The sequence below is a fragment of the Lacerta agilis genome, chromosome 5, assembly GCF_009819535.1.
Source record: "Lacerta agilis isolate rLacAgi1 chromosome 5, rLacAgi1.pri, whole genome shotgun sequence".
NCBI classification, from domain to species: domain Eukaryota; kingdom Metazoa; phylum Chordata; class Lepidosauria; order Squamata; family Lacertidae; genus Lacerta; species Lacerta agilis.
The window spans coordinates 81,023,988-81,039,569 of NC_046316.1; the positions used below are offsets into that span (position 1 = coordinate 81,023,988).

Genomic DNA, 15,582 nt, shown 5'->3' on the forward strand with positions numbered 1-15,582 from the left:
AACACCTGTCCATCCTCCAACTGACCAAGCAATAGACATGATGACATTTCAGCAGCACTTCCAGCCAGGTAAAAATTCCTGAAGAGGGCATGGTGCAGAGCCAGTAAGGGGTGTTGCCAGGCAGAGGTCTGGAGGGCTGAATTTGGCTTCCAGGCCTGACATTTCCCTCCCCTGCTTTAGGGAGTCAGGGGCACATGATGTCAAAAATTGAGGGCAGGCCTAGCATCATCTGGTACAACAGGTGACCCAGTAGATTAATCTTCTTTTTAGAGAATGTTTGATTACAAATCCAAGGTACAGGCAGTGAAGCAGTATGCATCATTCCCATGCAAATCTGGTGCATGCAGAAGAAGTTTGAGCAAGTACAGTAATAATAGGAAGTGGCATATAACAAGGTATGCAGGTCTGTTCTGGGAAAGGTCAAAGCCAGACTTCAGTTAGTGAATACTGTACTGAGAAAAGAGAGATCAGGGCAGAGTTAGCCTTGCGTGGGCTGGGCCAAGTTTTCTTCAACTGACTGCAGCCTCAAGTCATAGGTCCTTGGCAAGGGAGTGCTTCTCTGAAACCAGACAAGGGAGTGTTATCAGTGTTAATCACCCCAGTTCTAATTGTAATGTCTCAGGCTACCTGGAACAGGTAATTTGAACTGTCCTCCCTACATCTCACTAATAAATGGATAACTTGTGAAGAGGCCCTTAGCATCTCAGTTCAAGCCTGAGAGGTGTTAACTAACTGACAGGGAGAATTAAAGAGTAAACTGTGAGCTTGAGCAGTATAAACATCTGATCCGTCTGTTAGCCTCACAGTGTGCTTAACAGCACTTTAATCTTTCCAGCCCAACAGGATAAGTAATTATGGGGCAACAGACCTGTCATGTGGCACAAGTAAACAGCTTCTTAAAAAATCAATTGTGGACTGATAACAGTCAGAACAATTCTGATCATTTTTCTGTTGCGAAGTGCATAATTTCAGGAACGATTCAGATTTTCAGAGGACGCACCAATTGCCTTAAAGACTAACACCAGCTTAACAGGTTAAATGTTAAAATAGGTTTATCAGCTCAGTGGAATGTGCTACTTGTAAGTAATTATGCGTTGTTTTTTTTACAGACCTCCTGAGAGATGGTCTGGGAGAAGGGCCTGTGATGTCAGAGTGGGGAGGGCTTAAACGCAGGGATGAAGGCTAATCAAGATAAATTGAGTTTGTATTTAAAGCAAAGTCATCGTTAGTTAAGAGTTTTTTGATGGGCTAATCCCAATGTGTCTTAAAAGCCAACCAAGCGACACAACCAGCCTGAAGAACAGATCCACAGCGAAGTCACAGACTCTTGGATATTCATGCAATCTTCCCCAGTTTCAAAGCTGAGGTCTTGGCAATTGCTGTAAGTATATACAATGGTTAATGATCGTAACTTATATGGAACATCAGGGTAATAAAAATGCCAGTTGTTTTAATGTTGCCTGTTGAGAAAGTGGTTGTTTTACATATGGAATCTGGCACCAGAAGTAATGTTCAGATCATCATCTAATATTTATGAATAACTGACATTAATTTAAAATTGTTATTTGTTTTTATTGTGTTTGAGTTATTTTTAATCTTATAAATGGGATTGGCCAAATGTGGAAAGGCAGGACATAGAAGTTTTAAACAAATAAACAAAATAATAGCTTGTTGAATTTATATTTCTAATTTTTAGCAATGCTGTAATTATCTCTACATGGTGATGCTATTAGTGGGGTGCAAGACAAGCAACCTTTCCACAAGTCAGTTAATTTTGAATCCTTGGACTGGATCATGACAAATTTACATCCCATTGATTGTGATGTGTCTACTGTAAGCATTATTCAAGTCTGGATTCAACCCAATTAATTTAAACCAATGTAACTTTACTAACTACAGAAGCCAATTTAAAACCAAGAACTCCATCTTATGGCTTGAGGATCAATTTGTATGAATCGTATTTCCCCCTGCTTTTTATTGTAAACCACCCTGAGTGCTTTGTTATAGGACTGTATGGAAATACACATCATAATAATTCAAGTATTTTTCTGAGAGAAGGCATGAATGAGGATGAGGTTGGGATAAGTGCAGAAGTGAGTTCTGGGGCTTTTGTTAAAGCATATTCTCTGTTGATCCCCACTATCTTACAGGGAATTTTCTGAAGAAGCTACTTAATCTCTTTCCCATCAATGTAATCACAAGAAAAAATTAGTCTGTCCCTCTCTTACCTAATCTACCATAGCATGCTATGATTCTTGGCTTCACTCACTCGCTTTCTGTCTTTGTACAGATCCACACCATATACTTAAAGCACATCCAACACACATTTAAAGCACATGACTTCCCTCAAAGAATCCTGGGAGGTGTAGCTTGGTAAGTATATGCGAATTGTAGTTCTGGGAGGAGAAAACTAGTTTCAAGAATTCTTTGAGGAGGAGCCATGTTCTTTAAACGTATGGTGTGGATCTGCCCTTTATCTTCTAATCAACATTAGCTCCCTTTTGTTTTGGGAACACACCAAATTCATTATCTTGTTCACAGCAAGATTCCTTTCCCAAGACTAATAATAATAATAATAATGCCTCCACTGTACTTACATTACACCAGGGAGCTGTAGTCCAAAACAACTGGAGGGCATCAGGCTGGCTGAACTAGAGCCACAAAGATTGAACCTACAACTATATAAATACAAAGCCTGAGTTAGCACTTAAATATGCTCCCTTGCGCTAAAGATTCTAAATAGGTTTCAGGGATGGACCTTGGCTGTACATATAAAACTGAAAGTTAATTGAAGGGAAAAGAATAAGCATTTTCAACAGTAGAACATATGTCACCAGACGAAGAGCTTAGACTTTTGTTTATTTTAAAAATATGTTTCTTCAACCCTCTGCGCAGAATGGACACACACACACACACAAACACTTTTGGGCTCTCATAACATGATTAACTGTATGGAAGTGCTTTTAGTCCATAAAGATTCTGCCCTTCCAGCCCTTTGCCTAATAAACCGAGACAGAATTAGCACTAGGTGAGTGGTTCTGCCTGCTGCCAAGAAGGGTTTGCTGAGGGTAAAACTCTAAAAGCAGAGATTAACTTGTCTTCATCCCTATAATGTGCTGTACGGTCCGGATTTACAGAATAGGATCAGCAGAGAGTCCTACACAAATGCAGTCTTGGACAGCTGGTGCATATTCTTTTACACAAAACCAGCTTCAAGGTTCTTAGCTATTTCACAGTTCTTATCTAGAGGGGCCATAGCTCAGGGAAGATTCCTTCTTCTGCATGCATAAGGTTCCATTTTCAGTACCTACCAACTGTACTGGAGGTCTATGAGAGACCCATGCCTGGGACCTTAGATAGTTGCTGCCTGTTGGGCTAGATGGCCCAGTGGACTGGCACAATATAGTCCGGCATCCTGTTTCCCACAGTTGCCAACCTGAGGCCTATGGCAAGAACAAAGCTTGGAGAGGAACAAACCATAAGCGCTGGTTCACATGTAACACTAAGCCAGCCTCTCATTGTTTCTTCACAGCTTTGGAAAAAGGAGCAGTCTAATACCATACGTAAATTTGACCAGTGTGCAATGCCAGCCTGCTTGTTTGTTCAAGTTGTTATACTTCCTCTTACCATGACAAGCACACTGGGTCTGAAAATAACTTTTCATACATAGATGGTACCTCCAGAATTCTTAGCTGATTTCATTCTGGCAGGACCTGGGAGGTAGATAAGGAAGACCTGTACAGTTTTATATTCCTCTCCTGTATCATTGATATTTACAACATATCTGTTCTATTAGCCTGGAGAAGAGAAGGTTAAGGGGTGATATGATAGCCATGTTCAAATATATAAAAGGATGTCATATAGAGGAGGGTGAAAGGTTGTTTTCTGCTGCTCCAGAGAAGCGGACATGGGGCAATGGATTCAAACTACAAGAAAGAAGATTCCACCTAAACATTAGGAAGAACTTCCTGACAGTGAGAGCTGTTCGGCAGTGGAATTTGCTACCAAGGAGTGTGGTGGAGTCTCCTTCTTTGGAGGTCTTTAAGCGGAGGCTTGACAGCCATCTGTCAGGAATGCTTTGAAAGGGTTTCCTGCTTGGCAGGGGGTTGGACTGGATGGCCCTTGTGGTCTCTTCCAACTCTATGATTCTATGATTCTATGATATTATAAATCATGCTTTCTCTTTTATTTTTCTCTCAGCTCTTACCAGTTTCACCAATAACTAGTGGAAAAGCAACCTGCATCCCTCCATAACATGACTCCTCGAGATCACATGAGAAAAATGTCAGTCCTTGGGGAACAGGGAACCTTGGAAGACAAACATTTATACCGGTTAGCAAGTGGTATGGCAGCAGGCGGTAAGATGGAATACTGACCAACACTTCGGCCCCAAATATATCAAAGACCACCCATTTCCCTAGCAATCCTCTTGTGTGTTAAGATCAGCAGAAGGGCCCCTTTTGGAAGTTCTACCACCCCATAAGTGAGGGGAGGCAGTGAACTGGGAAGGAGCAGCTCCTAGGTTGTGAAATTCCCTCCCCAAAGATGTGCCCTCATTATGTAGTTTCTGTTGCACACCCTCCAACATCCTACTGGTCAACACTGGGATGCTTGTGGGAGCCAGCTGATTCACATAAGAATAGAAGACTAAAAAATTAGCACCACTGGGTCCAGCACTCTGGCATGAGGCAGGTGATTCATACGAGAGCAGGTTGATATTGAGAGCAATAGCTACCATGCTACTCCACCTATTTAAAGGTTTATCCACATTTCATTATAAATTCACTTTGTTTTTAAATTATATGTGTAATTTATGTGTTTATGTGCGGTATCACACTGATATCTATTGCACAAGAACAATATCCAAGTGGAAAAGTGGGGGAAATTGCAAATTATTTTACTGATTGCAATTAATCCCATAAAATACCATTTATATGGCAGCAAAATATTTTGTCATCCTGTTTTTCTTCAATTTTTATTAATGTTAGATAAATTTATCAGCTGAAGTTAGCAATGGAATTCTTAGAACCTTGAAATAAGGGGTGAATATACTATTTCAGATAATTTTCTGTTTGGACTCTCATTTCTGGCATCTACTCAAAGATACATGGTTTGATTTGTGTTAGAATTGCGACAGCGACAAGAGATTATAATGAGAAACCAGATGATGGCAGTAAATCCACAACTAATGGGAGCAGGTCAGCAGAGAATCCAAGCCATTCCTGCACAGTTTGAGCCTCGGTTCATGGAAAGGTATTTCTCTTTCAACTGTTAAAAGAGGCTTTGTATTAACTATTAATTATGAAGGAAAAAACACATCCTCTGCCTGCAGCTGTCATAATGCTTAAAGAATGATTATACTAGTTATGGATGAGAACTGTCATCCAAAACATCTGGAGAACACCTGGATGGAAAAAGCTGACCTCAAGACTATACTAAGGTCCAATCTGCACCATGTATTTAAAGCGGTATCATACTACTTTAAAAAGCATTGGCTTATCCAAGGAATTATGGGAACTGTAGTTTGTTACTGAGAGTTGTCAGGAAACCCTCTCCCCACAATTTCTCTTATAAAGCTACAATTCTCAAAATTGTTTAACAATGATCCCTCTTGCCAAGAAATGCTGGGATTGGAAGCTTTGTGAAGGGAGCAGGGGTATTCTAACAACTCAATGTTAGTGGTGGTGGGTAAGAAATGTGAGTCTGGCATACTTAACATAAATTAGCCTTTAAATATGCATTGGTTTTCTACAGAGTATAAGCACTGGGTGGTTTAAAAAAAAACAGCCTTTTTATGTCTAAGCATAAAATAGCATATATTTGATTGGCAGTTCTAAAAATGCTTTAAGCTTTCCTGGTCCTTTCCCCCCCCCCCCCAGACTCTCCCCCCACCCTTGTAAGCTGTGGCACTATCTCTTTCTACTCTTGTCATGCTCTGTCCATCGGCAGGCAATCTGCTCATCAGTAGGGGCAGTGGCTCTGCCAAGTGTTTACTTATAGCTGTATTCCAGGGCTCTGGATACCGAATGAGTAACAATAGGCTGTCTGGTCTATTTTGCCAATTAGTGTGCCATTTATACGGCAGCAAAATATTTTGCCATCCTGTTTTTCTTAAACTTTTCTTAATGTTAGATAAATTTATCAACCGAATAGTTTTCCTCTGCAATAACTGCTGCAAAGATGTCCCTGCCTTAACCAGATACTTCTTTACCATCCTAGAGATTTGTTACCTTCAACTGAGATGTTGGCACCAGCTGATCCCAGGCAGATTCACGTAGCTTCCCACCTTGGCCCTTCGGTCCCACAGCATGCCAGCATGCCAAACCTTTTATCCAACCGTGTTTACCAAGGGGCAGGTAAGAGACAATGATGGCTGGGGCATTCTCACCCATCAATAACGGTTGTCGTAGTGCTCGGCTGGGCAACTTGTGGCCTTCCAGATGCTGAATTACCTCTGGTCACTGGCCATGCTGGCTGCGAATCCAAGGAATATGGCAAGGTGACACAAGCCCTGAAACAGTTCCTTCCTGCCCACGTTTTCCTCTACATTGGGGGATCAAGACTGAAAAAACAAACTTGTAGGGAAAACCAGCTATTGGTACATGTAAAAATGAAAATGAAGGCAGCTTACATCTTGCTTCAACTCTATGATTCCATGATGCAGAGCTACTCTTTAATGCATAGCTGCAAAGCTATGCACATCTCACCAATTAGTTAATCAGCTGTTGCAAGATTTGGATTGAAACCTGGCAATGCATGCAGACCTCAACTGTGGAATCTGGTGGCCAGTGTGCTGCACTAAATTATTTTATGCACCATAAATTTCACAATATTCAGTGGGGGTAAGGGTGGGGAAAACCACTTAACTTTTGTGTTTAAATGCTACAATCCAAACAAGCACTTAACTTGGAAGCAAATTCTATTGGAAATCAGTGGGACTTCTTTACAAGTAAAATATACGGTACTTCAGGTTGTGGTGCCTGTTAATAATGTCAAACTAGTTCTCCAGGAAATGAGGAGCTTAAGAACATCAGAAGAGCCCTCCTGGGTGAGGCTAGTGGCACACCTAGTCCAGCATCCTGTTCTCACAGTGACCAACCAGATGCCTGTGGGAAGCCTGCAAGGCGGACATGAGTACAACAGCATTCTGCCCACCTGTGATTCCCAGCAACTGGTATTTAGTGGCCAGGGAAAATGCTCCTCACCAATGTCTGGGTCAGGACTTTGAGAGGAAGACAGCAGAGTTGTTTTTAACTTTTTTTAAGTTTTAACTTTTCTAAGTTTTAAGATTTCCCCATTGCAAAGCCCAGGAATGAAGCCCTCATCTGGGGCACTGCATGAGATGAGGTGCAGGCTGTAAATAGCAATGCTAGGGAGATTGTGGTGTGACACAGACCTTGGCAGCAAAGTGCCAGGAAGTTTGCTAGATAGTGAATGAGTCTGCAACTGAAATTCAGCAAAGTGAGATTCACTTGCCCTGCTTCTTTTGCAGAAACCCTTGAGGGTTGTTTTTTTTTTAATGCACATCACTGCATGGTCACATGTTGTAGCTATTCTTCTCTCCAATAGCTGCCTCTTCGTTTGTTTTGCGTGCATTAATCTGCATTTACATGACATAACAATTCAACTAATAATATTTAACCATCTACCCTTTTTTTTAGGATATAGTTTCCTCCAACCAGAATCCATGGAAGCTGTAACCAGACGGCAGGAATTGGTTCAGAAACAAAATATTGCCAGGTAGAGTAATTTCAATAGAACTTGGAGTAATAATGGGGAAAGGCAGGCTTCTTAATTTTTCTGCTAGTTTTCTTCACTGTCCTACTAGAGTGAATTAAGATAGTGGGCATCTATAACACTTTGACACTTATTCATACTTCACACTTGGGACCTCCTGGCAGGTTTCCAACAGTCATCTGGTTGGCCGCTGTGAGAACAGGATGCTGGAATAATGGGCCATTGGCCTGATCCAGCAGGCTTTCTTATGTTCTCCTTGTAACCTGTTTGTTCGGTATTTATCCTGGTTTGCTTGCACAAAGTTTACATGGTGTTGAGACTATGTCTTGTCTTTACTGAACATTTGTTCTGATTTGTTCATGGGGCAGTTATTCATCTTGATTTGCTTGTTGGGTGCTTACATGTCTTCTTGTTACTCATTTGTTCATCCCACACATTTATGAGCATTTCCCCAACACTTTCCTGGGCTTTTTTTAAAAAGTGAATTTGTTGTTCTTACAGTGACAGCACACTATAACTGCACAAACCTAAAGTTCCAGTATGGACTTGAATCCCTCCTACAAAAGTAGGGGCAGTCTATCCTCAGAATGAGGTCAGCTAAGCAGTATTATTGGGTTTGTGGGCTGGAATTGGTTAAGAGGTTCAACATGACTCTTCTTCAGGCATTCAGTATGAATCCATGAAGGTGCTCTCAGGCACAACTGGGCTAGCCTCCCCCCTAGATGCTGAAGCATATATCAGTGATGCTCCCTGGCCAACAGAGTCTGCATTAATCTGAAGGGGGCCCTATGCACATTGAGCTTCCTCCATGGGGAAATGAAGCATGCTCAGTTGGGAAGGGGGCATATAAGTTGGGTCAACGTTCAAGCATGAGAGCTACTCTTTGTTTTCCTGCTTTGGTTAAGTGATCATGTGATTGCCAAACCATATGCTGAGCTCACATGAACAGCTGCATTACTGTATATAAAGTGGCTCTCTCAAGGCCTCGAGCAGAGAAGGCTAAATAGTTCGTCTCCTTTTATGCATTCCTTGTTGCTTATACCATGTTCATTGCATAGGATGGAGATGGAAATGAATGCCCTTTTCCAACAAAAAGAAATAGAGAAAGCTCACCGCAAGGGATTGTTGGGGCTGGAAGGCCCCTTTCTTTATCACGGCATGCCGGCTAGCCCAGTTGCTTTCCGAGGGAGGCACAGGGTACCCGAGGGCCATCTTCCTAACGACTTGTACGTTCATCGTACTACTTTCGACGAACTTCACGGCAACACCATGGTGATGGCCACCAGCCCATACCCACCTGTCAGCACTCTGCAAAGAGAGCGAGGCCGTCGGCCTGGCAGAAGAGCTGGGAATCACAAAGCCACCGAGTGTAACACCAATGGCATCAAGAGCCAAGCAGAGGACAAGAGCATAGACCCTTCCTCCGCAACCGCTGAAGAAGAGAAAGACGACAAAAAAGAAACAGAAGTGGAGATGCTGAGCAAGCATGAACAGAACAAGGTCCAAGCAGAGCCTTCTGCTGCAGCCACCAAAAATGATAAGGAATATGAGCATGGCTTGAGGAAACACTCTAGCAGCCATGAAATGCCCAGCGAAGCAAATGGCTGCAGCAACGGAAACGAGAAAGATCCCAACAGTTCTTGCACAGCCTTTGATGAGAAGTACACTTATCCATCAGCGTTCACATTCTCTGCTCTGCCATATGGCTTCTCTGTACCCAGCAACCCACTGCTACCTTCAGGTAAGTTAAATCTACCTGCATTTCACACTGCACTGTGTGCAGTGACCCATTTTATTCAAAGCATGACCAGAAAAGGGAAGGCAGAATCCTGGAACCCTGAGGGGGTCAAAAACAGAAGTCAGGAGAAGAACTAAGTCCCCCTCCCTGTCGTCATGCTCCACTGCAAATCATCTTGTTCCAAGATTTTTCTGAAGAGAAATGGCTGTTGTGGTTACTTTACACACAGCTTCAGTGTAATATCTAATTTAACCTCTAGTGTACAACATAAATTCAAAACCTGCACATTAGGATTTGATTTGCTTGCCCCTCACTGAATGCACAAACTATTTTTGCTTCCATTCCCATAGCCACTTCCAGCCTGATTCTGAATGGAGAAGACATTTCTGCCATTGAAGATATCCGCAAATGGACTGTTGAAGACGTATACAGTTTTATCATCAGCCTTCCAGGATGTTCAGATTATGCACAGGTTATTGCAACAGCTGAGGTTTTCTTAATGGGAATGATGGTTCTTGGAGGCTGGACTTCTTTTATTTAACCAACAAACTTCACTAACAACAAAAAGAACTCTGGTGTAAGAACTGTAAGGAAAAGGAAGAAAAGCGTAGGAAAATCCAGTTGCATTCACTTCTCATAAGATTCAATGGGAGTTACAAAAAAGATATTTCCTTTCGGTCTCTCCCTTCCCAAACCATTCCCCTTAAAAGAATAATATAGGTTCAATTCAGGTAGTCATAAAGATTAAATATTTGTTTAATCTTCTACAAAGGGATCAATGGTTTTAAAATATGAAATTGTTGGCTAAGGTTCAGACAAAAACAAAGATGTTTAAGACTCATTGGTTTCAGTGGGAGAGTGTGAAACAGGCTTAAGTTGCCCTCTGAAATTTATGGGTCCTAATTTAATCCAGGTTTTGCAGAATTGTGCCCCTACATTTTTGTATATTTTGATTAAAAATTAAATTTTAAAAAAACTACTTAGAAATACTTGCCATGGAATAAATGTTCCAATAGTGTGAAGAGCTAAAGCATTATTTACATTGGCACAGCAAATGATCAAAGAGTACCTGATGCTGCATCCTTAGTAAAGCTAAGCAGGTTCAGACCTGGTCAAAATCTTGGATGGGAGACCAATGGGAACTCCATGCAAGAGGAGCATTGAAAGTCTGGGGTAGCCAATGTGGTACCCTCCAGATGTTGTTGGACTCCAGTTCTCATCAGCATAGTCAATGCTCAGAGACCATGGGAGGTGAAGTACAACAATATCTGGAAGGCATTACATTGGCTCTCTTTGGGGTAACCAGGGAACCATTGGCTAAATTCCTCTCTGAAGGATACCTCTAATGGACACCAACCAAGAGGCACAGAGAATGAAATGCCTGTGGCAAGAAAATGTACTGGTAGACTACTAATAAGATGCTTGCATTGCAGGGGGTTGGACCCTTGTGGCCCCCTCCAACTCTACAATTCTAATAGAAGTTGTGAGTTCTGGCATAGCCTAGCCACCTCCATTCACTCGCTTCTCAAAGTGACACTCCAGGAAAACTAATTGTTGAGATTTGGACAAGTTACAATTTAAATCCAAAACATAAACTACCGGTAATCAGTGAAATTAAGTTATTTTTTGGCTGTCAGTCTAAGATCTCCCACATCTAGAAGTGGAACTTTACCTATCAAAATCCAGTCAAAATGAAATGTTCCGGCACTATTTCTACTCAGACTTTGGTGAATCTCTGAGTGTAGAGTTGCACACGTATAGGGACAGCATTTGAAATACTGCAATACCAAAACTCTGGATTTGGCACACTGATGAAATAATTAAAAGGGTGTTGGTGATTAAGCCTGGTGACTGTGATGTATCATTACCGGTAAACAAATATATTTTCCTCTACTTAGAGCATGTTTTTGCTACTTTTGATTTGGTAATTGCCACAATGTGGAAAAACTGAAAAGTGTTTTCACCAACCACATTTTACTTTTTGTTAAAGATATTTAAAGATCATGCCATTGATGGAGAAACCTTACCACTACTCACAGAAGAACATCTTTTGGAAACAATGGGATTAAAACTTGGACCTGCATTAAAGATTCGGTCTCAGGTATAGCCAGTAGACATAGTGAAAATCAAAATATTGAATGAAAGGTGTGTCCTAGAAAATGTGTGTATGTCTAACATTTTCACTCTCTTGTTGTGGCTTGTGTTGAGCTCTCTGCCTGACCCCAAATGATAGGTAGGAAATTATTTCTATAACATTTTAAATTCACAACATACTCTGCTGTTTAAAAGTGTAACTGGACATTAGACTAGATAGGTATGCTTAAAAAGGCTGAGATATTACTGAGAATACAGAGGGTATCTTAGCAATATCCACATCTGGCTCAGACACTGAGATGCATGCATCCCCACAATAGGTTTTCAGGATATGATTAAAGAACAGCTTCTATGCTCTTGGTTCATTGTTTCCACACACAACTGGAAGTGCAACAGTGGAACAAGAGACCCAGAGAGTCACTAGCACAACATGAAGTTCAGAATCCAGGAGCATTCCAAGACTCACAAAATAAGCCTGAAAAACTGCCCTGAATTTTAATAGCAAGCCTAGCTAGAAATATTTAAACTAGAGACTGAAACATCACTGAGCATGCATTGCAAAGCCAGTGTTGGAATAGTTAAAATTAGTCTAGTCCAGTAAAATTGACTAAAAATCCAATTTATAACATGATTAACAATAAAACCTATGTTTAACAGATTATTACAACTGGGAAAGGTACAGGATGTATAGGATTTAGAGCGAAAATCCAATATGCCTCCCATTTATACAACACAATGTGCATGTTGTACAGTATATGCCAATGTCATCAACACTGGCTGTGTGTATGTGTGTTAAGACTGCACTCTTAACTTTTATGCAGCATACACATTTGGTAGCCCGCATATGATTAAACTGACTTCCAAAACCAAAAAAGAGACATGTAAATGTTTTTAAAAGAAGCAGCTTCCCCCTTTCCTTCCTTCCCCAGACTAGTAAAATATTGTTTACTTTGGCCTTTATTTCTCTGGCTGTTCTTTTAAAGAAAAAAAGTTAATAAAAATCTACTTCCCCTTTTATCTATACAATTAAGATTTAGTGTAAGTCCATCCTACATACCTATCTTCTTTCAGTTTGAATTAACTTTATTGTTAAGATTTAGTGTAAGTCCATCCTACATACCTATCTTCTTTCAGTTTGAATTAACTTTATTGTTCTTGAAATACCGGTACTGTTGTTTTTCATTTTAATCATTGTGCAGCTCTTATTGTCTCCTCAGCTTCTCTCTCCCTTCCTCTCTTTAACTTTATCTGATCAAATCCATGACTTGCACTATTGTTGGCTCCAAGCATGATAAATGGCAGTACTTGCAGAGAAGGAAAACACCCAACTATTAAGCAGGGGCAGAGGAAAGGGTGTGTGGTGGAGATGGGCCGCTCCAGGTGTCACCACTGGGGGGGGGGTTGACAAAACCGCAGGTGGCACTCACCGCGGGGCCTGCAGCGTGCCCAAGCCACGTGTCTCTCCTATGAGTGACGTGGTGGCTTGGGTGCCCACAGGCTCCACGCTGCCCCAAATGGTCCACCCACCACCTCCCCTTCAGCTGTAGGGCGGCTGAGTGGGAGGCAGGCACACTCCTTGGAGGCTCCACGGAGTGTCCTGTGCCAGGCGCCCAAACGGCTTGCTCCACCGCCGCTATTAAGTGCCACTTTTCATTTTTCAGTGTAAATTGTGCCAAAGCATTTCAGCCATGCCTAGATTTGGAGGATAAGGAGAGTCAATGGAAGACATCCCTGATTAATTTACTAGTCCAATTTGCTGCCATGAAATGGCTGGATCACCCAGACCTAGAAGGCCCAAATGTCATGTCCTTATCAGTCCTGTGGACAATTTGCTATAGAATGTATGTGTATTGTGTAAAGTTAAGCTGGGCATCAAATATACTGGTAATCATTATTTTTAAAAGTAATTACTGTAATTGCTTGTCTCTCTAAAGGTGTCCCGGCGTCTGGGCAATGTATTCTACATGATGAATCTTCCTTTGTCCATGCCCACTCCATCTGCTGCGGGCAAGACTTCTGAACCTCCTCCAGATATACCATTGCCTCTTCAGTGCAACAGTCCTCACGATGCTCTTACCAGTCCTTGCTCCCAGGACCCTGAAAGTTCAAAAACAGTTGAACAGATTGTTGCAGAAGGCAGGGAAAATACATCTGATGTAGCTGGAGCTCAGACTGATTTCCAGATGATCAACTACCAGAAACCTTGAAGCAAGAGACACAGTAGAACAGGCAGTATAATGAAGTCAGTGGATTTGTAAAAAGAAAAAAGTGTAAACTTTGGAAATGTGAAGTAACCTGTGTTCACTACAGTTTATTAAATTTATTTTTTTAAAGAACTAAAATCTGTGCAATTTATTTAGTAAACATGAATGCATCAAGGGAGTTTTCCTAAGTCCTCAATAAAGGGTGGCTGGGAAACTTTGTATACTGCTGGCCTCCTGCTCCACTACTGTCCTTAGTGTTCCTGGGGTGTGTGTGCTAAGGGCAAGTGGGGGCAGGACCTTACACAACACTGCAGCCTTTTTCACAAACAAAAGGGACGTTCTAAGGATACAAACAAGGACACCTTCTGTCTGGTGAACCCACAATTTTTACCCTGGATATTTGATTCACGTTCAGATTTGCTGTGTGTCAATAATTGGTTCAGCCTTCTCCTGTCACTGGCCATTTAAAAGTTCTGTGAATCTATGCAAAATAATTAGGATAAAAATAAAAACAATAAAATGGTGATGTATTTTACAAGCATTTCCCACAAGCTTTAGAAGGATAATGGCATTGGAAAAATGAACAGAAACCCACCAGGAGAAAGCAAGCTAAACTGCAGTCCACATATTTTGTTTTCCTAAAAAGAAAAATCTTCCATTTTTAAAAAAAGTTGCATAAGGATAACTGCTGGAAGTGAGCTGTGAATAGACATTACAACATATGAAGACTTTGTTCTTTTAAACAATCCAGTCTACCACCACCTTGTATTTACATCATTGCATCTGCCAGCAACATCACTGCATCTGCCAGCAACATCACTGTGGCTTTGCCGGTAAACACCAACTGATAAGTGCATTTGTTCACTCAAAATGGGTAAATATGCTATTAAGTTACTGTAGCTGACAATTCTAATATTTTATTTAGTTTGTGGATATATGCTGTTATTTCAAGTGGTACATCTTTTGTCTTTGTCTCTGTAAATAAGGATTATTCCTTAGGTTGTTCACAAGGCTTTTGTTAATGAACAGGACACACTTATCAGTTGTGAATTCAGCCTCTGCTAGTCCCCTACCTGTCTATAATGACCATGCCATTTCTTTGCTTCTGGTTGAGCTACTTACAGTTAGTGGCTTATGTTTTCTGTATTTGCTAGACTTGAGGGTCTCAAAGAATGTTGCTTTGTGGCCAGCTATATAATAATTTCCCCCTCTGAACTGTAGATATAAACAAAACTATTTTATTACAAGGATTTTAAACATAACATGGGCTCTCTCTGTGAAAGGAAATTGGCACTACAAAAGTTACCCAATTATTGTGCTGCTCATGGAAAAGTGAGCTCATGGAAGAGTGAGCAAAACAGTACCTTTACCTTTTCCTTTGCTTTTGAAGTAACAATTTTTTATCTGGAAAAGTTTCATAAAAGGTTTTTGGTTCATTATTTCCAAATAATGATGAAATAATGAGGAAAGGGAGGTTGAATACAGATCTACTTACAGCAGGAATAAGAAACCTTGTGGCCCTCAAAATGTTTTTGGACTATAACGTTCATCACCACTGACCATACTGGCTGGAACCAATGGGAGTTAAGAGTCTAACAACATCTGGAGGGCCACAAGATTCCCACCTCTGATTTACAAACTTTTCTTTCTCTCTGAAAAAGAGTTTTAAGATTTGTATTATTATTATTATTAAATTTGTATGCTGCTTAATGTGGAAATAGCTTTTAAGTGGTTTACAAGTATAAAGCCAATTACACATACATTCAAATATAAATATCCATATTTAAAATATGCAAGAAAACAATCCAG

At 40.9% G+C, this 15,582-nt stretch overlaps 1 protein-coding gene and 1 long non-coding RNA gene across 2 annotated transcripts; one reads left to right on the forward strand and one right to left on the reverse strand.

Moving 5' to 3' along the window:
• Positions 1-4,230: 4,230 nt before the first annotated feature.
• SAMD7 (sterile alpha motif domain containing 7) lies at positions 4,231-13,799 on the forward strand. The gene is made up of 8 exons (XM_033150642.1): positions 4,231-4,358; positions 5,127-5,253; positions 6,220-6,356; positions 7,662-7,740; positions 8,796-9,478; positions 9,826-9,947; positions 11,466-11,576; positions 13,504-13,799. The coding sequence occupies exons 1-8, from the start codon at positions 4,256-4,258 to the stop codon at positions 13,774-13,776; spliced, it is 1,635 nt and encodes a 544-aa protein (XP_033006533.1). The 5' UTR covers positions 4,231-4,255; the 3' UTR covers positions 13,777-13,799.
• On the reverse strand, positions 9,887-13,570 carry LOC117047465. Its single transcript, XR_004426685.1, has 2 exons — positions 13,481-13,570; positions 9,887-10,059 (listed from the first exon to the last, which is right to left on the reverse strand). It is a non-coding gene; the product is annotated as an uncharacterized LOC117047465 (long non-coding RNA).
• Positions 13,800-15,582: the final 1,783 nt, after the last annotated feature.